Source organism: Panicum virgatum, chromosome 5N, assembly GCF_016808335.1.
Source record: "Panicum virgatum strain AP13 chromosome 5N, P.virgatum_v5, whole genome shotgun sequence".
In the NCBI taxonomy this organism is placed as follows: domain Eukaryota; kingdom Viridiplantae; phylum Streptophyta; class Magnoliopsida; order Poales; family Poaceae; genus Panicum; species Panicum virgatum.
In genome coordinates this window covers 51,553,181-51,576,898 of record NC_053149.1, presented here as the reverse complement: position 1 = coordinate 51,576,898, position 23,718 = coordinate 51,553,181, and the positions used below count along the sequence as shown (strand labels likewise).

At 43.7% G+C, this 23,718-nt stretch overlaps 2 protein-coding genes across 4 annotated transcripts; both read right to left on the bottom strand.

Annotated features, from left to right (window-relative positions):
* Positions 1-5,298: 5,298 nt before the first annotated feature.
* LOC120675259 (probable purine permease 4) lies at positions 5,299-6,955 on the bottom strand. The gene has a single exon (XM_039956375.1). The coding sequence runs from the start codon at positions 6,876-6,878 to the stop codon at positions 5,706-5,708; it is 1,173 nt and encodes a 390-aa protein (XP_039812309.1). The 5' UTR covers positions 6,879-6,955; the 3' UTR covers positions 5,299-5,705.
* A 5,561-nt stretch (positions 6,956-12,516) lies between these two features.
* Positions 12,517-18,694, bottom strand: LOC120675258 (YTH domain-containing protein ECT1-like). 3 transcript variants are annotated; one of them, XM_039956371.1, is made up of 10 exons: positions 18,436-18,694; positions 18,194-18,336; positions 17,260-17,324; positions 16,970-17,114; positions 16,829-16,896; positions 15,564-16,019; positions 14,948-15,475; positions 14,257-14,469; positions 13,580-13,735; positions 12,517-13,272 (listed from the first exon to the last, which is right to left on the bottom strand). In XM_039956371.1, the coding sequence occupies exons 2-10, from the start codon at positions 18,222-18,224 to the stop codon at positions 13,159-13,161; spliced, it is 1,776 nt and encodes a 591-aa protein (XP_039812305.1). In that variant the 5' UTR covers positions 18,225-18,336; positions 18,436-18,694; the 3' UTR covers positions 12,517-13,158. The 3 variants fall into 3 exon arrangements, with proteins under 3 accessions (XP_039812305.1, XP_039812307.1, XP_039812308.1); XM_039956373.1 differs by having other exon boundaries at positions 18,428-18,658; XM_039956374.1 differs by lacking the exons at positions 18,194-18,336; positions 18,436-18,694 and having other exon boundaries at positions 16,970-17,080; positions 17,260-18,173.
* Between the last annotated feature and the right edge of the window lie 5,024 nt (positions 18,695-23,718).

Below are 23,718 nucleotides of genomic sequence, written 5' to 3'. Positions count from 1 at the left end.
TGGGTCATTGACTTCCTCCAACATTAGTTTTTGGAGGTCCTCACTAGTGATGGACTGGTTTTCAGAGTCTTCAGCCATTTGTTGGTAGAGGTCTGGTTTGGTGGATGGAGTAGAAGGAATTGTAGCATATGAGAATGAATGAGTTGTGTGTTACTTGTCCTTCATAGTATTTATAGATGGCTTCCCCAGGAGCTGGCTTTTCTAATGGCTAGTTTTTCCAATAGCTAGATTCTCCAACAGCTAGATTCTCCAACAGCTATTTCTGATTTTCATGTCTCCTTTTTTCCAGATAATGAGAACAAGGAGAGCAGGTGGCACATTGCAAAAACAGGTACAAACCAATATTGATATTATCAATAATGAAAAATAATACATAAAGGTAGTGCCACATACATTTACTACAGCACAAATTCCGCACACTAATACATAAAGGTAGTGCCACATACATTTAGTACAACACAAATTCCACACACTATTACATAATAGTAGTGCTACATACATTTACTACAACACATACAGGACACACTAATTCATAATGATCTGCTTAGTTGTCTGAAGATGGAAATAGTTCCTTGGCTAAACCCTGTAAGAGTTGTTCATGGAGCTTCAGAATTGCTAGACTCATGTTCGAAGTATCCTTATCCAACTGTTGCATATAGTTTTTTAACTTGTCCATTCTAACCTGCTCCTTAGACGCTTCTACTGTTTTCTCTAGTGCACTTGCTCTCTTCAAAATAGCATCGTGAAACAAAACCATGTCTTCATCTGGTTGTGACCCTAGGGGAGACTGTGGTATGGCCTTTCCCTTCCCTCTCATCCTAGCCTTTGCTTTCTTCTGCCCCTCTGGCCGCACTTCTTTGAATGTCTCCGCCTCGTCTGTGTCTTGGTTGGAAGATGAAGTGTATGCTCCAGATTCATCTATTTTTGTCCTTTTGTTCTTCTCTGAACAATCCATGCTAGGAGTTCTATACCATTTGGGTTCCTTCCTCAGAATCTTCCAGACATATTCAAGTGTAAATGGCTTTTTCTTGTTTTCTCTTTTGAATGTAGCACGTGCTTTGTCCATCAGCATGTCCTCAGATTCCCCACTACAATACGTCATTCGACCATAGACCCCAATTGAACTTGGTAACAGCTGCATTAATTCTTACCTAATGGCTTTTGAGCTGTCCCTTTGTCCTTCTTCGTGCACCTTCAGGCAGGCCTGAATTGAACGCTTCTGTTATCTTGCCCCAGTAGGCCTCTTTGCTCTGATCTGTGCCACGAATTGGATCTACTGAATGCTTAATACAAAGACTTCCAAGGCGTAGGTTATCCTCCTCAGAGTACAAAGGATTCTCGCAGCCCTCTTTCCTTCATTCGGACTGCTATCACTTGAATCTGCCTTCTCTTCATCTTGCTCCGGCTTTCTTATTTGTGACTGCGGGGTTGCGGAATCTGACCCATGTGAAGATGCACCACCAACAACACCTGCAAACATTCCACCTGGGAAGCCAAAGTTGGGTACTGGTTGAAAACCTTGAAAACTTGGTGAAAATTGGCCATACTGTTGGAGGTTGCCTACACCACCATAGAGATTCATGTTGTGCATGGCATGATAGGTTGACTATGTTGATGGGAGTAATTGAATGGTGGTTGGGTGGGGACCTGAGTCTGGTTGAAAGTGTTGGGTGTGAAATTTAGCATATGCTGGTAGTTTGCGTTAGCTCTTGGATTTCTAGGATCAGTGCCAAGCAACCTACCAAAACTTCCCTCTGTGGGCTCCATGTGAACTAAGAAATATGAGTATTGAGTTGTTTTGATTTTGCTTCTCTTTTTTTGTGTAGCCTGCTGGGAACAATGAGGCAGAGAAAAATTGCTAGGAGCAGAGGAGGAGGCAGCAGAGGATTGTTGGGAGGAAGGAAGCAAACTGGGGCTCCTTTTGTAGAAGCGTCGTGCTGTAGGAAGCAGCAAAGAACATTTTTTTTTGAAGGCAACGGTCAAGTGACCTGCATTTCACTTCTCTGTGCATTTCACATGACCGTTGAAAATCTGAAATCTGAATGCTCGGCGGTTGGAGCCGTTGGAGCTATGTCACCTGTGTCAGTGTTATATTCTTTTTTAATGCACAGTGCTTGATTCTTTCCATGGGACTTGTTTCTCTATAGAAGCAAGCTCATAGTGTCTCGTACCCAGTCCTATAGCTGAATTTAATGCATCGAACCAACTAGGAAATGAACACTGCGGACGCTCTAAGTACCTAGAAGTATCTAGGATAAAGTACCTGGTACTTCCAAAATATGGGACCAAATACCAAAAAGTGGGACCGAATACTAATTTAATTTAGTTTTTATAAATACTTTCCATAGATTAACTGCTAGAAAAAAAGTTCACGGTAAAAGTACCTAAAAGTACACATTGGTACTTTACAATCATTGTAAAAGAACTCAGTTATATGTAATAATGTACTTCATATGCATTTAAAAGGTGCATTATTTAATTCCTTTATGAAGATCATGTTCACACAGGCCGTGGAGAATAAAGCTCTTCAGGCTAAGTACTTGCTCACCACACAAGCATTCTCACTTTTTCAGATTTCTAAGCATCCCATAACAAATTAATGAGGGAAATCGTTATCATCAGTAGAATAATTTTCATGAACATTAATATTGAAGGTGAAGTTGGTGCTATACCTCCCTTCCAGTTGCCTGGATATATAATTATATATGTTGACTCATCCAATGGAAGGCATTAATCTTAGATGATGGCAATTGGCAACATATGGATGGACAACAGTGTGTTTATGTCAAAGAAACACCAATTTTCTACGCAAAAGACCTTCTAGCTGGAGAGGACGACTCAGTAATGGTGGGGACATGGTACTAGGGTAAATCTTGAAAGTGTGTAAAGGTGGAGCACGACAATCGTTCAAATATTCTAGATGATCTCAAAAAAGATGATTATTTTACCTAGAACATTAGGTATGGCTCATGTTTTACGTGATCATCCTAAACCTAGATTATTGTCTTTTAATATAATGCACTTATCCTATGCATCTATAGTGGCTTCAATCAACCTACACCATAAATCTGGCCACACTAGGGAAAAAACTGTAAAAATTGTTCATTTCTAAATTTTAGGATCAATCCAGTTCTTGAATTATTACAATATTTTGAACTCAGTTATGCATCTCAAATTATATCCTTGTGAATCAATTGTCAAGTGTGAATTAGGCGTGTAGCTCAGTTGGTTAGATCTCTTATGGTAGAACCTATTCATTTATCTAGGTTCAAGTATCCAACTTAGTAGGAGTTTTATTTATGGCTAATTATTCTTTTAGCGCTAGTACATGCGCCATAACCTCTCTATCATCTTTCCAGCTCTTTCTATCTCCATTTTTGTGTTGCAACTCATTTCTACTCTAAAACTTTACTCTTCTATCTCGAGATAATGCTTACATGAAGGAAATGTCTTGTTCAACGTACCGTTAGACTTTATTTAGCTACTAAGACAGCTCCTCATCAGAGTATAAAGGTTGCAACCTTTTAGTTCACGATAGGGTTGGCAAACTTGGTGTTCCTTTTTTATGGGTGGCCTTCCTAATCCTAGGTAAACATCCTGGACACCCAATAAAATTTAGCAAATACATTCAGAAAGACTGGCGCATTCTTAGTCCAGCAATATCTAGGAGTTAATTTTTACACTAAACTCGAAAAAATCAGCAATTATAGTACTATTGTGCACCCACTTTTGTTGTAGAAAGTTTGTGGCATTGTAATTGCCAGAGATTTGTTTATAACACTGCCGCCACTTCAAGTTGATTAGCACAAAAATGATGAACAAACATCATAACCACCAAGCTAACTCCCCACCCACATCACACATCATATTCTGGCTCAGCTCAACCTTTTCTTTCTAACAAAAGCCACACATCTCTCCTTTGCCACTGCCACAAGTAGCTAAGCACTACTTTCCCTACATCAAATTGTTCTCTCCCTTCATGTCAACTTAGCTAAACAATGCACAATACCTAGTTTTAATTAGCTTACACCATGATCACTATTCAAGTACAATTGCTATTATAAGAACACCAGTTCGTCCATGCATTATCATTTTGCTGCGGCTGTAACATCATTCATAGGCTAATGTCAACTTCACTTGATGGGCCTTTTTCTCCCTCTTTTTGTGTTGCTTCTGCTTTTCCGTTTCATGATTGCCACGAGGCATCCTCAAACTCCAATAACTCGAAGCATGATTGGCTGAGTGAGTAAAGTATTAACTGTATGAGCACTATATAGTCCACCTTCATTTGTGTGGACTTAAATCTCAGAGGATGATTATTCCCTTCTCGCGCCTATCCCTTTCTTCACCCGCATTTTCTATTATGGAGTTGGACAACCAACAAGCCATATATTTAACATTTGGATGTCATGTAATCGATTCAATCCACTTCGGTGAGCACCCAAATGACGATGATGGTGTATACCTCAAAGAGCTATCCTCACTCTCATGTCACACTAACATGTTTTATGTGAAGAATATATGTGAAGAATTAAGCGGTCATGTGAGGGTCTCAGGGTCTGTAGCAATGTTAATAAAAATTTGGATTTCCTTGTGTGAATAAGAGCTGTGCAACTATTGCAGCTTCCTAAAAGTGAAACTACGAACACTTGGATTTCCAAATTACATTTTTTAGTAAACTGCATTGTAGACTGTTCATATGACAAATCATATATATGGGTCACAAGAAACTATTTTTTTAAAAAAAAAAAGCTATTTGAACAAATGTTATTTTAAAATATAGTAGCTAGTAGGTAACATCGTCCCAATAATGAACAATAATATAATTTGACCAACAAATAACGCATACGCATAGCCACCCTAAATTATTATTGTGCTGCTAGGCCCGTTTAGTTAGCAAAAAAATTTGGGCAAATTTTTTTGATACCATTTGCAACACTAATTAGAAGTATTAAATATAGACTAATTATAAAACTAATTACACGGATGGACGGAAAATCGCGAGAAGAATCTATTAAGCCTAATTAATCTATCATTAGAGGTTGTTTACTGTAGCACAACATTATCTAATCATTGCATAATTAGGTTCGTTAGATTCGTCTCGCGATTTCATCTGAGGGTTATGGAATGGGTTCTGTTAGTTATCCATATTCAATACTCCTAATTAGTGGCCAAGCGTTCGAAGTTACTATAGCGTATGAAAAATTTTGCTCACATCCAAGTACTGTACAACATCAGACCGAATAGTAGTTGCACCTCGAGCTCGTACTACTTATATGCAGCTAGAAAAGGCGAAAATTCGAAGAAACTGTTCAGTTCATTAGATTGATCACTCTGGTTATGCTACATCACAGGAGCAGTACTTGTAACATTTTTATATAACCTACTAGTGGCTACTGCTCCATTCATCCATCCATCTATCCATGGCCACACTAAACCTTAAACCTTACAAACAAGTAAGCACCAAAACACCACCACCAACCTTAACTTTCTCTCTCTCTCATGGACTGTTTAACACTGTAGTATGTACACAGCATTTGACTCTTGTGCCCTGCATGCCTAGTTTATGTTGCATGCATTGTGCAATTAATGGATGCACTCTTCATGAACATGATCCTCCTCCCCACAATATTCTCCTCCCTTTCACATTTCCATGTTTCATATATACGATGTGCTAGCTCTAGAAATGTAAAAGGCCAGTGAGCTCAAACTGTTTCAACTGCACCTCCTCCTCCTCCCACGCCACCACTTGCATCGCTCTTCTCCGCGCCGCCTCCGGTGGACGCGGCCGCCACCTTGCCGTCGCCTTCCTGCGCCTTCTGCAGCGTGCTGTACTCCCCGTACAGGTAGGAGGAGAAGCCCCAGACGCAGAGCACCGTGGCCACGGCCTTCTCCGACCCGAACGGGTCGCGGAACACGACGACGCCGCCGATCACGTTGGCGGTCAGCACGGCGGTCATGCACACGCCGCTGTGCAGCGACGACGTGAGGTACACCATGCCCGCGGTGCCCATGAAGCATGCCTGCCACGTCACCACCAGCGCGCCCACCACCGCCCAGTACGCGGCCGGCGACAGGTCCCAGCGCGCCATCTCCTCCCGCCACCCGCCGGCCGCGGCCAGCCCGGCCACCGCCAGAGAGGTCGCCGCGGCCTGCATGATCACCTGAACCTCCACCGCCATGCGGAACCCGCCGGACACGGCCCTGCGGTACACCAGCTCCATCACCGGCAGGTAGGCGGCGAAGAGCCCCGCGGCGCCGAGCGTGACCGCGAAGCCGACCAAGTACCTCGCCCTGCTCCCGCCGTCGGGGCGCTCGCCCGAGTCGGACGACCGGAGCGCGAGCAGCACGGAGCTGAGCGTGAGGAGCACGACGGCATTGAGGTTGGTGAAGGTGAGCGGGTGGCGCACGATCACGGCGGCGAGCACGAGCGTGAAGGCCAGCTGCGTGGACAGCAGTAGCGACGAGGTGGACACGGGCAGGTACGAGGAGCTGTAGGAGAAGAGCAGGTTGTTGACCCCCATGAGCACGCCGATGACGGCGCACGCGGCCAGCAGCCGCCGCGTGAACCACGCGAACGGCCGGGGCTGCGCCGCCGGCCGGCCGGCGTAGACGGGCACCAGCAGGACCGGGAACCCGACCGACTGCACCAGCGTGGCCACCCACCGGTTGTGCCCGCCGTGCGCGAAGTAGTACCGGGACAGCAGGCTCGACGCCACCGAGCCGCCGAGCAGCGCAGCATAGTTGGCGCACAGCAGGAGCCGCCGCCGCCGCCGCCGCCTCGCGGAGCCATTGGCGGCGGCGGTGGCGTCCAACGACGACGGCGCCGGCATGTCGAGGAGCGGGGCCGGAGTGGCAATGGTGGTGGTAGTGGGCATTGGCGAGGGAATTTGGTTGTGGGGGTGCGGTGGTGGGGAGTATTTAAGCGAGAATGAGTGCGGGTGATTTGCGTGAGATTAGCTGCTCTTTTTAAAGGGGAGGCGAGGCGATTACGAACTTTTCGTGGCCGTGGGTGATGGGGGATCAAGCAAATAGTGGGAGCGGAATAAACGGGGACTTAATTAATTTCCCGGTGATATGTTTTGTTATTGCTCTCGACAAATTCGTATGCATCCTCGCCGGCCTTTCTTGCTTGGTTGTGCTGGTGCACTAGATCATTGTTGCAGCTATAGCACTTCAATAAACCTCAAAGCTTGAGGTGAATGATGGCGCGGCATATTGATCAGCATTCACCAATGGTAAGGAGTATAGGTGATAGTGTTGTCATGATCTTAGATATAATTCGGAACTTTGATTTTTAGCCCCCTCAAGTTTCATTATTTGTCTGTCGCAGAAAAAATATATCATGTGGACCAACAAGTTCAGTAAAAACTTAAAATGTTCGTTGGCTTTATTTTATTTTTTTTAAATGATGTATATTTTCAATAAATGCTATGTTGTTGTTGTTGTTGTTGTTGTTGATGATGTATATTTTCAATTTAATACCTCTCTACTGATGTTTAAATTCAAGTAACTAAGATGAGAAGAAATATGACATACGGTTAAGTCAAAGGTGAAAGGGAAGGGATGAAAAGGAACAAAGTTATGGTTGACACGTCAAACTTTCTTTTTCTGTTTTATGCAGCATTTTTGTGCTTTGAGGTTAAATTTTAAATGGTGCTCGAGTCTTGTCATAAAAGAGTGGCAGCTTTTGAAATAAGCGAAGTCACCACTCACCAACACATTAGTTTGACCGCTAATGGCTAATACCAGAATATTTGTAAAATGTAGCATATTTGTAATATTATTTTGAGAACAAATTATTTGGTTTAAAAGCGTTGAATGAACGCAGCCCATCAAAACTTCACTTTTGTGACGGGATGTATACATACCACTCTGAACTCTGAAGAATAATGCAATAGTCACCTGCTTCTAGCCTGCAGCTGAAGTCGATTGCTGCTTTCGATAGTCTTATCTTTTTAGGGATGGCAACAGGACTAACTCGTTGGGTTTTGCTTGCCCAAATCCATACCCACAAATACAATACATGCCCGTTAAAATTTGTGGAATTATTTCTTATGCATTGAGTGCCATTAGCTGAAGGGCAAAGAAAACAGTAGTCTTGTTTACATCGTTAAAGGAAATTGCAGTCTTTGTTTCTAAACCAAAGCAAAGGCCATGTTTCAAACTCGAGAATCCAAAAATGCGCATCAAGAGTGTACAATACTTCGTTTGTTCTTTACTCTAGATAGAGGCTGGTCCTTCTAAAACTTTTTTAGCTACTATTCCTATACGCCTTGTCCATTATTAAATTCAAAAATGGCCCATCCGAATTATTTAACCCACACACATGGCATATTGCATTTGGAGCAGTTTTGATGATTAGCAAACTGGCTTGTTGTCTTCAAGGGTAAAGAACATTATTGGATTCTGGGGAGTGCTGCACTTAGAGACCTAAACTTGAGCCTTCTAAGAGCATAATAACCAGATATAATCAATGAAGTTATATTTTTTTCTCGCAAAGAAAAAGTATAATGGGTCTAGTTAGCCGGCGAATACAACCCACCACGTCCGCCAGCTCAATCCGAGTTGGAGGAGCGAGAAACGCAGGAACGGCAGACCCTAAGCGGAATCATCTGCTCCCAGCCTGTCGTCGGCGATTCTGCTGGTGATTTGTTCCTCCCCTCCAATCAGATTGTATCTGCATTCCTGCACTAGGTTTTTGCTTATAAATGAAATGGCTGTAACGAACATGGCACCATTTATGCTATTTCGAGTGATTTTGGTGATCGGATGACAACACAACACTTGGACTAATATGATTGTTTAGATGATCATTCTCAGGCTTTTAGGTTCAAGTGATGACAAAGAGAAAGAGAAGATAGGCGTAGCAAGGCCCAAAGGGCCGCCCCTACGGGGGTTCCGCTACCCGGTTAGCGGACGGGGGTCGAGGGGGAGCCGCCCCTCGCGGGTCTCAGGGCAGCGCCCTGAAAGCTCTTCGGATCAGGAGCACCGGAAGATCCGACGCCATGGGCATCGGAGCATCCGGTGGTAGTCGGAAGAACCGACGCCATGATGTTTGGTGCAGGATGGAATCAAAGCCAAGTCAGCCTTTAGGCATCGGTTGAACCGACGGTCCAATAAAGGGCATCGGTGCATTGGTCGTCCTTTGTACCAGAGACGATGTCAAGTGCCCAGAAGAAGTTTCTTCAGCACCGGTTCAACCGACGGTGCATCGGTGCATACCACCGGTGTAATGACGTCAGCGTCCAGGAGAAGATTCCTTCAGCACCGGTTGAACCGGTGAAGCATCGGTGCAAAGCATCGGTTCAACCGGTGGTCTCTGCGTCAGCTGTCAGGACTTCAACGGCTACTTCGGGTTATGAGTGACCGGATGAACCGACTCTACCCCGCCAAGAGGCATCGGTTCTTCCGGTGATATGCAGATTTTCAGCTAACCGTTGGAGCAACGGCTACAAGACTTGGTGGCCTATATATACGCCTCACCCCGGCCATTTGAAGCTTGCTGGAGTTGCTGGACATCCCACACACACCCAAGAACATCTCCAAGCCATACAAAAGCATCAAGATCATATCCTTAGCCCTTAGCACACTTTGAGAGTGTTGTGTAAAGAATTAGCTCTTAGTGAGTGAGATTGCAAGGCCTTAAGCCTTTGTGCTGTGGTTCTTTAGCGAACCAAAATAAGAGCTTGGTGCGCCGGCACCTTGGAGCGTGAAGCTCGCCGGCAACGTCATCGACCCTCCGACTTGGTGTGGAGCGGCGACGACATCTTTGTGCGGGGGGACGTGGAGACCCCCATCCTTTGTGGAGAAGCTCCTTAGTGGAACCCGGGGCCAAGGTGACCGTGATTGTGTTCATGGAAGAGACTTGGTGACCGAGTAGCAATACTCTTAGTGAGTGCTACAACAACGTGGATGTAGGTGTGCCTTTGTGGCTAACCGAACCACGGGATAAACACCCGCGTCAAGAGTTTGCTATCTCCTATCCCACTCTTTAAGTTTCCGCATTTCATTCTAGCAATTTGTGTGCCTTTACTTTCATAGAATAGTTTCTTGATAGAAAAGGCTATAGGTTGCTAAACTCTTTTGGGATAGGGTTTTCATACTAGAACAACCTAGTTGCACATCTAGATAGCATGTTTTAGTTTAAGTTTTGTGCAAACTAGTTGGAGCTATAGGTCTAAGTTTTTAGAGTGCCTAATTCACCTCCTCCCCCTCCCCCTCTTAGGCTAGAGCACCCGATCACTATCAATGGCTCTCTTACCTAATCTAATAGCTATCTCCGTTATACGGACTGGCTGTGTTGAAGGCTCAATGTGACGTGACTGTTGCATTTCGCCGGCAGCTCTAAACCATTAGCCATGCTCTAAGAGTCATGGATCAGAGAGTACTGTGATGATCTCCTTCTCCATCTCTCCATTTTTCTTCTTTCATTCCCAATTTTTTTTCTATCTAATCCTTCTTTCTCCTCTCTAGGGTTCCACCCCCTCCACCCCACCCCCCGATCTGCCCCTGTCCGGAACTACCGTGGGAGCAGCTTAGTACTAGATTTTATTGTAAGAACTTGGACTTGCTTATCCCCTCTGAAATGATATAGCAGTGCTCTATAAACTTTACAAAAAAAAATCTTGGTACTAGTTTTTTAAGTAGAGTTGCTAGGACACCGGCACCTCCGAGGAGCGTGGGTTGCCCGAGTGGCAAAAATGAGGTATAAATTGATGCACGGCTGATTAGGGATGGCAAAAGATCAAATTCTTGGACTATAGTACGGCCGCAACAAAAGCGCTTCTGCAGAGAGAGAGAGAGACGAGGGGCCGGTGCCGGCACCGCCCGAGGACGAGCCGGGCGAGGAGCAGCACCAGGAGCCCAAGAGGCCAGGAGGGACCAGGGACAGGGAGCTCGTCGTCGTCCTCGTCACGTCCCGGGCTCCCGGGTTCGAGGCCGCGAGAGCGCGCGCGTGGCGGCGACGGGGAGGAGACACAGGAGAAGCATCCATCAGCTGACGCGCGCGGCCTCGCCGAGGAGTCTGCGACGCTCGCGTCGCGTGGTTTCTGGGCCCGAGGGCGCGTCACGAATGAACCAATATATACACTGAGCATGCATGCATCCTCCCGTCCCCATCCGCGTCCAGATTGATCGCCTGCGCAGAGCATAGTTTACACTGGTGCTGGTGCTGGTGCTGAAACTGAGGCGCGCCGGAGCCCGGAGGGGGGGTGGCCTGCGGTTCACAGTAAAGGAGGCGCACGTCATGGCTGCAGGCAGGGCGCCCCTAGGGCGTGGGAGACGGAGTAGTTCAGTTGAACCTGTGAAAGAAAATCGCGTTTATTTTCAGTGACGATGGCTGCGGACAAACCAACGCAAGCCAAGCCTTCTCAGGTTTGCCACTAGTTTTTTCCGAGTTAACAACATACTACCCGAAATTCTTCTGTTTCTTTGTGTTCGCCGGAATCTCTAATTCTCGCTCCCATTTCATCATCTTCTTCGCTTCTGAATCGTTCAGGCCCAGAAACGGAGATGGAGCCAGCCTTCTTTCCCCCTCTAGAAGGACAATAATGTGGGCTGGGCTGACAACTTATCCTATGAACTGATTTCAAGTTACAATTTCAACGTTCAAATTGACGCTTAGCCCAGCAAAAGAAACCGCGCGTTTCTTTAGCTGATTCTTCCCGACTGTACTTCGACACAAACTGGCGGAAACAAAAAAAAAAGGAAACTGGCGGAAACAATAGAAACATTGCCAAAAAAAAGGAAAAGATAAAGGAATCGTGTGAATTCATTCTGTCGTAGACTCCAACTGTAAAATGTGTTCCACACGTAAGCAGGCAACTGAAGCTAGCGCTTCTCAAAATTAAGCAATGTGCAGGCTGCAAAACCAAACTCTTCGGGCGTGTTTGGATCTCTCGTGCAGCTTGCTTTGCCAGGCTATCGATTACCTAGCTCATCCGAGCGATGCCTTGGCAAGCGAGCTTTCTTGTTTGATTTCAGGGTATAACTGCATCCAAGGACACGTTCTCTGCAGGAACCACCAGCTTGCCGTCCAGGTAGAGCTGGGCAAGCATTTTCTTGCTCCCGCAGGCGACCTTGCCTCCAGAAGCCGGGTTTACCCTAGGGTAGACTTTGCTGCAGAACCAAACGGACCCTTCGTGTTTCAGACGGGAGAGAAAGCAATCAGCCGTCTCAGAAAAGTCCGCACTATCCCCATAACAAATGGAATCATAGAACAGAAGTCTTCTCAGCACTACAAAAGGCAGTAACATCGATGAAGTGATCTTTAATTCTTTATACATGTGCCACCTGTACGCAAAATCAGATAGCAAGTCCCTTTCTGAAAGGACTGGATGTCAGTACACAATCCGTCGAAATCATTCCGGAAAGTGCGCGGCAACTTTATACATATCCACTGTCACGACGCGACGAAGGCCAGCCACAGATGTCTGAATCAAACACCCAATTCGCCCAGAAAGAACTAAGCGAGCGAGAAAGGAAGGCCAATAACGGGCTGCGCACATGAACGACTTTTCAAATCTTTTTGTCCCTTTTCTTGATAATAATGGAAGAAATAGCAACAAAATATTAAGTTATTGTAATTCTAGCAATTCCTAATCTCTCACAGTATCCCCCCTCCCCCTTTTTTTCTTTTTTTTTCTATGTCAGTTTTTTTAGAACAACGACACGGATTCTAAAAGAAAACATCCAACACATACCACATTCTAGAGGACAACCCACACATCAACAAACATACCCTAAGAAACACCCAGCCATGAGGCAAACTAGCTTCTTTGAACCACAGTTCTTTGAACCACAGCACAAATTTCTTGGCAAAACCTCAGCAGCTTAATAGGGAGGAGAAAAAGATTCAACAGAAGAAAAGAAAGTGCCCTCCCAATGAAAAAAATAGACAAGGAGGGCGCTCTAGTGCCTTGGTGCTGAGGGCCTTGAACCTAATGTCCCGGAACCTTTTTCCCAGTCATTGAATGTTTCTCGTGGGAAAAACAGTTTCATGGCTTCACCTTTTTTCCTTTTCCGCTGGCATGAGAAAATGAAGACAACTCTGCAGAATGATTGTTTTTCGACATTACGCACATCAAACTTATCATTTCAGGTTGAAGTCCATTTCAGAGGCTATCTCATTTTCCCCAGATCAAGTAGCCCAAACAGTCATCCTTCTGTTGCAACCTTGCTGGGTACTTCTGCAACATCGTTTCTCTGCTCCTCATTTTTCTTGGTTGTATCAGGTACCATACCAACATTAGTGCATATTTCAGCTTTTGCCTGCACAGAGAATAAACATCAATGAGAACAAATGACCACCTTTTCTCAATGCTAATGTAGATGACAAATTACTTTTATTGCAGAGAATAACATATGGAACTTAAATCTTCTGTCACCACAAGCCAGCCAATCTTAATTGCAATACCCTACCATCAATGATAACCCATGAGGTATAGAATTGCCATTTTTATGGTATTTGAACAGGTAAAACCATTTGCCTTATTGTCCCAAAATACATATGAACAGAAAATAGAGCCATACAAACAGAGGACAGATGTAGTGATATATATGGAGTTCATATACATACCAATGGGTGATCAAATGATGTAGTAAGTGGCTTGCTCCTTCTGTCCTGCATTACTTTCTGCCGATTTTCGTAGAAGTCAAAGTCATCCAATATTGATGTTTTACATGAGAAGTTCTTGAAAATGTTCAGCATCTCTGTACCTTGTGGAAATTTGACCTGAATTGGAAATGCATACATGATTACAGGTTAAAATAAAGTTAAATATCATTTTTATAGTACGAGAAAAACATGTTAGACTAGAATAGAACACCATAACTGATTAATGAAACAGAGAAACCAAAGAAGAGAACAGAAAAGAACCTAAAAGAGGCTGTGATGCTTATAAAGATAATGGCATTCATTTTATATAAAAAGAAGAATCAAGAGAAAGTGATAATGAAGGACCAAACAAGTCATTCATCATGCAGATCAAAAATAGGATTGGTTGTTTCAACAGCAAGGAGACCAACATGGGCAGTAGCATGAAATCCTATACACATGAATTTCTTGACATTTCTCATGAAACAGAAAAAACTTGCAAGGTTGTTTCAACAGCAACCACATGGGCAGTAGCATGAAATCGACATGAATTTCTTGGCATGTCCTCATGAAACAAAAAAATAACTTACAAAGCTCTCTAACCTATAAAAAAATTATCATGAATCTCTTGTTAGATATTGGAAGGCAATAAGGCATACCTCTTGTGTGTCCCTGCTATTTGTCACAGGTTTGTTCTCATTATTCTCCAAAATTATGTGGCGAAATTGTGGATTAGGCACATCCTTGATAATGTGCCATTTTACTGAAAAGAAACCATTCCACTTGTCCTGTTGCCAGAAGTTCATGTTCCTGTTAAAATCTACTGGACCAACCATCTCAGCCACACCACAGAACTGACCACTGGCATTAACCTGACCATAACAGTTTATTAGTTAATATAAAAGGTCAAAAGGAAACTAAATGTTGCCCTTCTCATAAAAGGGGCACTCAGATATGCAACTCATTTTTTGCCACAAAAAGTTTTATCAGATAGTTTAATCATAAGGTTGGAGCTGCTCTGTGTTCTACCCACATACTGGCACAGCAGGTTTAGACGCCTGTAATGATTACTGCAACAAAAGTCTAAAGCAACATGGAACAAAAAAACCAAATGGCATTTACTTGTGCAATATTTATTATATTTTCTGTTATTTTAAAGGAAATAGAGAAATTAGAAAATAAAACTTCCTGTTATGCAGTTCCTATATGAAATTGAGTGCCAGAACAACAGTCAGCTACACTGAATTAGAGCCAAGGTCTGGATACCACAGGGAAACACACCACTCTGAGATTCATGGTATTGTTATGAGAAAATAATTCGCTAGGAACAATTAGTAGTATGTAACTTACAGAGAAGAAAAGGAAAACAGGACATTTGGTTCCTTTTTCTGCCATCCTTTCCTGTGCAAGTCTATAGGCATTGTCAAGTCTTTTATTTCCATTAGGAGTACTTGCCCAGACATTGTACTTGATACTCTTGTGAATATCATCTTCGCTGTAAGATTTAATTACAAAGAATAGAGCTTGCTCATACTTTGTAACAAAATCTGGAAGATTATATGCATTTTTGCTTATTGTGACAGGTGAAGGTATGGTATTGTTAGCATCTCCAGTACATGACAATCCAACAACATCACCTCGAGGGCTTAAACTGTGTCTTGAGTCATCAGTGTGGCTATTCTCATTAGATATGTCAGAATCACCATGTCCATTTAGCTTACTTTTTGTCTTAAGCTTGTCACTGTTGGTCCAGCTTCTACCACTTTCTTTCACATTGATGCCTTTGTTTTGATAAACACCGATTTTTCCTTGGTTATTATTATGCGTCACAAACTTGCTAGATGGAAGATATCCTTTTGCTATGGAAGCACCAGATGCCTAGCATGAGATCAAGTATGCCAAATTAAGTTTCCTACCTTTATGGGCCAAGAGCCAAGATCTATGCTTTATAGAAATTTTCAAATACCTTATTTGCAGCCTTTGATAATAGGTTGCTATTCGCAGCATTTGGTAAAGGTTCTAGAGCCGATGATGATCCTTTGATAGTTTCTGGAGCAGCTTTTGCACTGCGGGCAGCTTTGGAAGAAGGAACACCATGCTTATTAGAAGAATACTTTGGTCTTGCAGCATAATTTGTATGATGCACACCAACTGGATGTCCCTGAACCCCATCCAGAAGAACAAAAGAAGGGTCCCATGAGTATGCAGGGACTAGTTCAGGTCCATAAGCAATTTGTTGAGCAAAAATGCCAGGTGTGCTTGGATCTGGCATTGGAATTGCAGTGGAGTAATATGGCTCTTTGCTGACATATTGACCATCCGCACTAGTAACGCCACCAGGAACAACCGGACTATAAGAAGCATACCCATTTTCATACCCCGGGAGATAGCACGAATATGGCCCGTTATCGCCTTGAACCACCTGAAATGGAACATGAAGCAGATATAAAAGAAGTTCCCTTGCATTCTGTTAGCTTTAACAGCTTCAAAAAACCTTCAGCTAGAAATGAGGGCACCACTAAAATAGATGATAAGGAACTCAAATACAGCAACAATTCAATCAATGCTTTTTAAATTGAGTACTCCAAACATCACTTTCATAATTTACACTTCATCATTTAAGATCAGAATTTGAAGTATATACAAGGACGTTGACCATAAATTTTCAACAGCATGCACGCAACTAACAAGACAAATCCTCACTAATAGGTATACCCATTCACGGGCAATGATTCAGCTTTATTTATCTCGAGCACTACAACATGAGTCATGAGGTCATGAACACATGTAGTGAAATGGCAACTGGCACAAAGATTAAAAAAATCATTAACATACGTTGCATAGAGATTTTTGGAACAAGGGCAACAATAGAAGAATAAAGGCATTCAAAAATAGTAGGCCACTTTCCCAAACATGGCAAATAAAAGATGACAGCCAACAGGTGCAAAGCTTCTTGGTACCACCACAGCACCATAGAGACGCACAAAGTGCACCACTGTTTTGATTTAGATAGGACCACTAGTGACAGCTATAGGAAAGGCATATCTAACACTTTATGAAGTACTACCTCCATCCCAAATTACAATTTGTTTTGGCTTTTCTAGATACATATATTTTGCTATGCACCTAGATGTACACTATGTCTAGATACATAGCAAAAACTATGTATCTAAAAAGGCTAAAACGAATTGTAATTTGGGACAGAGGGAGTACACTATTATTATAACTTACTGCTGGGTGCATCTCTAGACCATTATAACCAACAAAGCAGCCATTTTCATCCCATCCTCCATATGAGCCTGCACAAACAATCAAATTGTCAAATGAATGAACAGTGTTTTTATCTTCAGATAATGATACTGGTTTACACACCAGGATAGTAATATCCGTAGTAATACATCCCTTGGTCCCCAGTAGAAGCTTCTTGGTTCATTTCACTTTCCTTCACAGTACTAGCGGCATCGCCCGAGGAAATGCAAGATACTGCATCAGAAGAACTTGCGTCTTTCTTAGCAGGCTACAAGGGTCGAAGATGAAAGGCATCAACAAGAAGGTAGATACAGCACACCTAACCAACCACAGGGCACAGAAGAAAATAAAGGTGTTCCTTATACGCTAAGATAAGCAAGTTAGTATATTGTGTATAGGAATGAGAATCTCACCAAGTTGACATTGCTTGCCTTCGTGCTAGCATCAATCTTCAAGCTGTCCATTGCTTCTTCGATAGCTGGATGATAGAAAAGTCAAGGTTTGCAAACAGAATATATACTCCTAAGGGTTATTGTCCACGATGACCAATAAAATAAGCCAACCACACCATAATGATCCACAAACATAACACCAGGCTAATATTGTGCAGCTAATAATTGTCCTTCATCGACTCATCATGTGGACAGATCTAATAATAAATATACAGATCAATTGATTAAAGTATAGAAAATTTAATTTCTATATCACAATCAAGGGCAGCAAAGGAACTCCGATCGAGCTAGATTTGAGGGATTGATACGTGCACCACTAGCCTAAACAATATACCGGAATCCTTCAGTGCAGGCACCATATTATTGGTGTACCTGTCAAATAAATGGGAGTTGGCTCAGCTCTCACTATCTCTCAAACCCCAATAATGAAGGGCACCTAATAATAGTATATATTACTGAATTGCTAATGATAACAAATGGAACCGAAAGGTCAGTAATGTCAACTGTCAAGATCAAATTTAAAACGGATCAAAAGTTTTGATCAAAATTCTACAGAGCCAGGTCATGAAAAAGAAAAAAAACTGCACAGACAATTCAGCGTTAAGTTCTAGCAAACAGTGATCCAATAGGGCACCCCCGGGTTGAGAGGCTCATCTTCTTTATTTCCCAGAAGCCGGATTAACGCAAAAGCATTTTAGGAGGACAACAATGGAGTTCAATAGCAAGGGGAACGCCAAAATTCACCAGCACTCCACATCAAAACAGTTCCAGAAATTTTATTGATCCAGCAGAAAGCATGCAAAAGCACCAACAGCAAACACATGAACGCCACGAATCCATCCATCGGATCCGCCTCTCCTCACCCGACGGGGCGCGAGATGACAAGGAAGGATACGCTTCTGGCCCGGCTCGCCCTTGGGCTCCATGAGGCCACACCACAGCTCGCCGCAGAAGAACCCGGGGCTGCTGCGCGAGTCCTCCAGCTCGAACGAGACGGGGGCCGGGGGCCGCCGGTACCCTAGCCTGCTCCGGACGCCGCTGCGGGGCGAGAAAAACGAGGCGTCAGTGAGGACACGGCACGGGGTTCGGTGCGTGCGAACTGGCGAGCAGCAGGGAAGGAGGCCGGTACGGCGGTACCGCGGAGGCCGGCAGCCAACGAGGAGAGGTGCGCGGCGTGAAGACTGAAGCGGCACGCGAAGGCCTGGGCGATGGCGACGGAGCCGGTGCGCCGGTGCGGAGGCGGAAGGCGAGGCGAGGCGTCGGCTAGTTGCGGCGAGGGGGTTAATTGGGTGGAGGCTTTTTCTGGTGGATGGCGATTTTCGGGGTGCGGTTTTGAACTTTTGGTTCGCGAGACGGCGGTGTGCGTTGTGTTTGGTTTGGTTGCCTCCAGTTTCTTTGCGAGAGTTTTGTAGTGTTCAGGATGCTAGTACATATATTTTTGTTTTTTTTATAAATTACCCCTTTGATGAATCCACATGGCAGGACTAGGATGATTCTCTGCGTTATAGCAGGGCTAGGATCCTTCGTATGCCCATCTCGATGCCATTTCCTATCACCGTTGTGCCTCAATACGCTGCTCGTTGAGTGGTAAAACTAAGGGTGGTAAAAGCATCTCCAACAAATTACTTATTTCTTTTTTCAATACTAAAAAATTAATATTTTAGTGATGAAAGTGCTACAACAGATTATCAATCCAATCCTTATTACCTATAAGTTTTCGGTAATGACCAAAACACACCTTCCTCTTCCCTAAATTTGAAGAAATTTTTTCTCTACTCTATTTTTGGTGATTGCATTTGATAGTCTAGTGTAGCAACTATTACCTAAAATATAAAATTATTTATTGATAATGGAGAGAATATATTTTTGGATATAAGATATGAGTAGCCTATTGGAAATGCTTTAAGGATCTTAAATTTTGACTCAGATAATCTAAGGACCGCCTCTAAAGTAGATTTTTATGATTTCGAATTAAAAAATATAAATATCGAGTTGGATGTGAAAAAACTATTAGAGCTACCACCCATTACCGCCTCCACGTAAAACCCACCAACCTCAAACTCCGGACTAGCTCACCAAGTTCGTCAAAGTTGAGAGAGATCACAGAGACGACGGAGAGCAAACGACCCTAGACCAACAAAAAATCCGGAGCCGGATGCCCGGATGGTTCCAAGCCTCCACAACGTCGAGCACACATCCCACCAAAATAATCTGCGTGGGAGAAATTCTGATTTGATGCTCCAAAAAGAATCTCAACCGGGTTTCATCAATAAACAGAGAGCATGGTCACGCACTAACGCTGCAGAGCGGAGCCGGATGGTGCGGAGAATTGGGTGCCAGGCGTGGGCAGGGCGGGGGCGGCGGTGCAAGTTGGCTTGCACTTGCAGTTGCAGCGACGATCGCCGGTGCGGCGGGCAAGGAACGGGCCAGAAAGAATCGGTGGCCGCTGCATGCCACTAGACTGCTGAGGGACCACGGACGGAACGGAAGCCCGTTGCTAACGAACCAACGACGGCGGATCCTCTCCCGGCCGGCGACGGTGAGCCCATGCTTTGCTCCATGCTAGATGCTACACGGCGCGAGTAACTAAATTCCTTTCCAAAGCTATAATTGAGGTTACACTAGTCTAATCACAGATTTCTTTTAGTATTTTTTATTTATGTTTTCACGGCTCGATCAGTCACCAGCGGCTATCAATAGCTGATTGACAATTCAGCAGCAGCAGCAGCAGCAGCGTGCAAATGACTCTGCGGAAACGATACTGTTTTTTCAAGATCTTTGGATGACCACCAGGTGTCTAGATGGAACTTTTCAGGTGCCTATTTCACCACGGTGGCGGATGCGTTTGTTGCAGGCACCTTTTGTTTCCTTGGGGGATATGGCGTACGAGGAAGGTGTGAGAAGTGAGAAGAGAAATACAGGCAAGAAAGAGGCAAGCATGTGAGAAAGGTTGTCAATAACTGATCAACAACTCCGCAGCAACAGCATGCAAATGACTCTGCAGAAACGGTGCTTTTCTTTAGAAAAAAAATATCCTGATGAGTATCAAGTGTCTAGAGAAACTTCTCAGGTCACCCTGCTAATGGTTTGGGTTGAAATGGGTTTAATAGATTGGGTTTTGATATGGATTGTGTTTGGGTGGATTCAAATGTGTTATATTATCTAATGGGGTGGGGTGGAGTGGTTTCTATGTAAATATGGATTGAAGTGGATTGGGGTGGGCTGAAATGGATTCTTTATGCAAAACAGTATGATTATATATAAATATCGGTCTGTAAGAGCCGAACTTTAAAAATAAAATCTCGTGTTCATATTATAAAAATTTATCGAAATTGACTGAAATTTGTTGGAGATGGCTCAGTATGACTAGCAGCTACTTTATACAAATCAGTGTGGCTAGAATTACACATGGATCCCACATCAAGAGCCGGACCCTAGAAATAAAACCTCGCGTTCACACTATAAAATTTTATCGAACTTGACTGAAATTTGTTGGAGATGACTCAGTATGACTAAGAGCTACTCTGAGCAAAGCAGCATGACTTGAATTACACGTGGGTCCTACGTCAACAGCCGGACCCTAAAAATAAAACATCGCGTTCACACTTTAAAATTTTATCGGAATTGACTGAAATTTATTGGAGATGGCTCAGTATGACTGGCAGCTACTCTGTGCAAAGCAGCATGTATAGAATTACACGTGGGTCCCACGTCAAGAGCCGGACCTTAGAAATAAAACCTCGCATTCACACCATAAAAATTTATTGAAATTAACTGAAATTTGTTGGAGATGACTCGGTATGACTAGCAGCTACTTTGTGCAAAACAGTGTGGCTAAAATTATACGTGGGTCCCACGTCAATACCGGACTCTAGAAATAAAACATCGCGTTCACACTATAAAATTTTATCGAAATTGACTGAAATTAGTTGGAGATGACTCGGTATAGCTGACAGCTACTCTGTACAAAACGGTGTGGCAAAATCTACACTATAATTTATTTTTGGGGAAATGGGTTCTTATTGGGTTGTAATCATAGTTTGTCTAATAGTTTATTACATCATGAGCTGAAATGTTTGGGTAGGATTGATTTTGTGGTGGTGGTGGTGTTTTGGAGTGGTGTGGGTAATATTAATTTTCCTAATGAGAATGGAATGGTGTGGGTATAATTTGGTTTCCAACCCATTTGCAGGGTGATTCTCCTGTGCCTATCACCATGGTTGCGCTTGTTTTTGCAGGCACAGATTTACTTATTTCATTGGGAAGATGTGAGAAGAGAAATACATGCAAGAAAGAGGCAAAGCATGCGAGTATGAAAAACATTGCTGAATTCTTAATTTGGAGGCTTCAACATGTACTTGCTGAATTTATAAAAAAGGCAGGTGCAAGTGCAATGGTCACCCACACCGCCATTATTATTTTTACAAAGGAGAAGCTTTGCCACCTTTCGATGCCAGAAAAGGCACCTGGTGGTGACTAGACTCGTACGATGGTAGGCATTTTGCCTGATGCTCCACTAGCATCGAGAGAGAAAAGAGCTAAGGGAAAAGGAGCCACAAAGAGGGGAAAAAAAAGTGCTGAAGGCTATTTTCGCCCATCTGATTTGACATCTGCAGAAAGAAAACTCGGCGATAGAATCACCTGTAGTTTCTAATTGTATTGTTTTCTCCAAGGGCTCCCAGAGACCATCCGTTCTTAAACTTTTATCACTTCTTGGTTCTTGCTTTATCCCACCTCTGAGACCAAAAAAATGCGAAGAAAAATACATGTAACTTTTCCGAGGCATCTTTTCTACGGTGTGCCTTAACAAAAGAGTTCTATTTTCTAAAAAAGAATCAAAAGAACAGTGGCGCAGCATCTTCCCTTGCAATTTCTTTTTGCCTTTATTGTAGCGGAATATATTTTGTCCCGTCGGCCAAGTAGGGTACCCTGGCCACACCTCTCCTTGGGGAAATGGAAATTCCCAAGCGAATATTTCTATCTATCTATCTCCTTGAGACCTACATGGATGCGCTCATGTCGCCGTGATGTCACTGCCCGTTGTACTTTGACAATGGCAAAAGGATGCCCTACACTAGAACAGGTCAGGTCAGGTCATGGTCATGACCTAACGCGAACGAGCTGAAAGCCAGCTCGGTGGCTAGCTCTGGCCTGGCCAGGCAGCCCACCACGGTTCGATCTCCGTCGAGGTCTTAGGGATGACTACATGTGATCATCTGTCGGATCAAGTCGGCTTCGAGTTGGATCGGGTTGGCCTGCAATTTTGTGTGTAATTTTCAAGTTAGATTGAGTTTTTTCAGGCAGATTGGATTGGGTTTATCGGCTCGGGTGGCCCATGATCTGATTTAGGGATGACCCTGGTGTCGCATCGAGAATTTATTCCAGATTTATCTCCTAAGGGGTCCTGGGGCTCCTATGTGTATGTGTGTGAGTGTGGGTGTGTGTATGAGCTCTGGTAAGTAGCTCTGGGTATTAGGGTAATGAGAAGTTCGGGTAATTAGAAATGCTACCCGAAATCTACCCGAAAAATGAAATACCCGAAACTTTGGGTACCCAAAAATATCGGGGTCGTCTTCGGATTTTCCCAAAATACCCGATCAACTACTAAGTCTTTATTTCTCCCATTAGGCACAAGTAAAAAAGGGATCAAATACAAAAATAAGATCAATATATCATTATTATTGTACAAATCAAACAAACAAGCAATCAACAAATCAAACTAACAATTTTGTTATTGGGTTGTTAGGGTCAAGTGGGTGGGTTAAGCCATGATCTATTAGGTTTTCAATAAAGTTCGGGGTACCGGAAGTCAATATCCGAATTATTCGAATTAAATTTGGGTTTCTTAACTTCCTACCCCAAATAGTAATAGGATATATCGAGTTTGGGTAATTCGGCTTCGAGATTCGAGTTTGGAAAATTGTGTCCAGTCCTACTGGTATGCATGTCTCCACACTTCTCGGCAGTTCAACCGTGTTTGAGTGCGCGGTCGACACGGGTGCTCGAACTAAGTTCATACACGATTCCCTAGAGCTCCTGAATGCTAAAAAAAAATCATGGCCTAACGCCTCATCAGCAAACACAAAAAAGGTCATAGCCAAACGCTGGTGTCCAGCCATGAACCATGTCTCCCGGGCGGCCTTTGAGCCTCTCCCCCAACTTGTTTTGTCGGTTGATGGCTTGAACGTGTGGACCCAACAAACACAAAGCTCCTTGGAACTGCGCACAAAATTCACCGGGATACAGCCATTTTGTGCCGTAGTCCTTGAACCATTGGTATCAAAGCAACGCATGAGCAGCAATTTTTTCCCCGATACTGTAGCAGTACAATGCGCCTATAGGCATGCATGTAATAGTACTGTAAATGGTCGCATAAAAAATGTAGAAAAAAGAACAGGAACTGCACATCATTACCCTTTT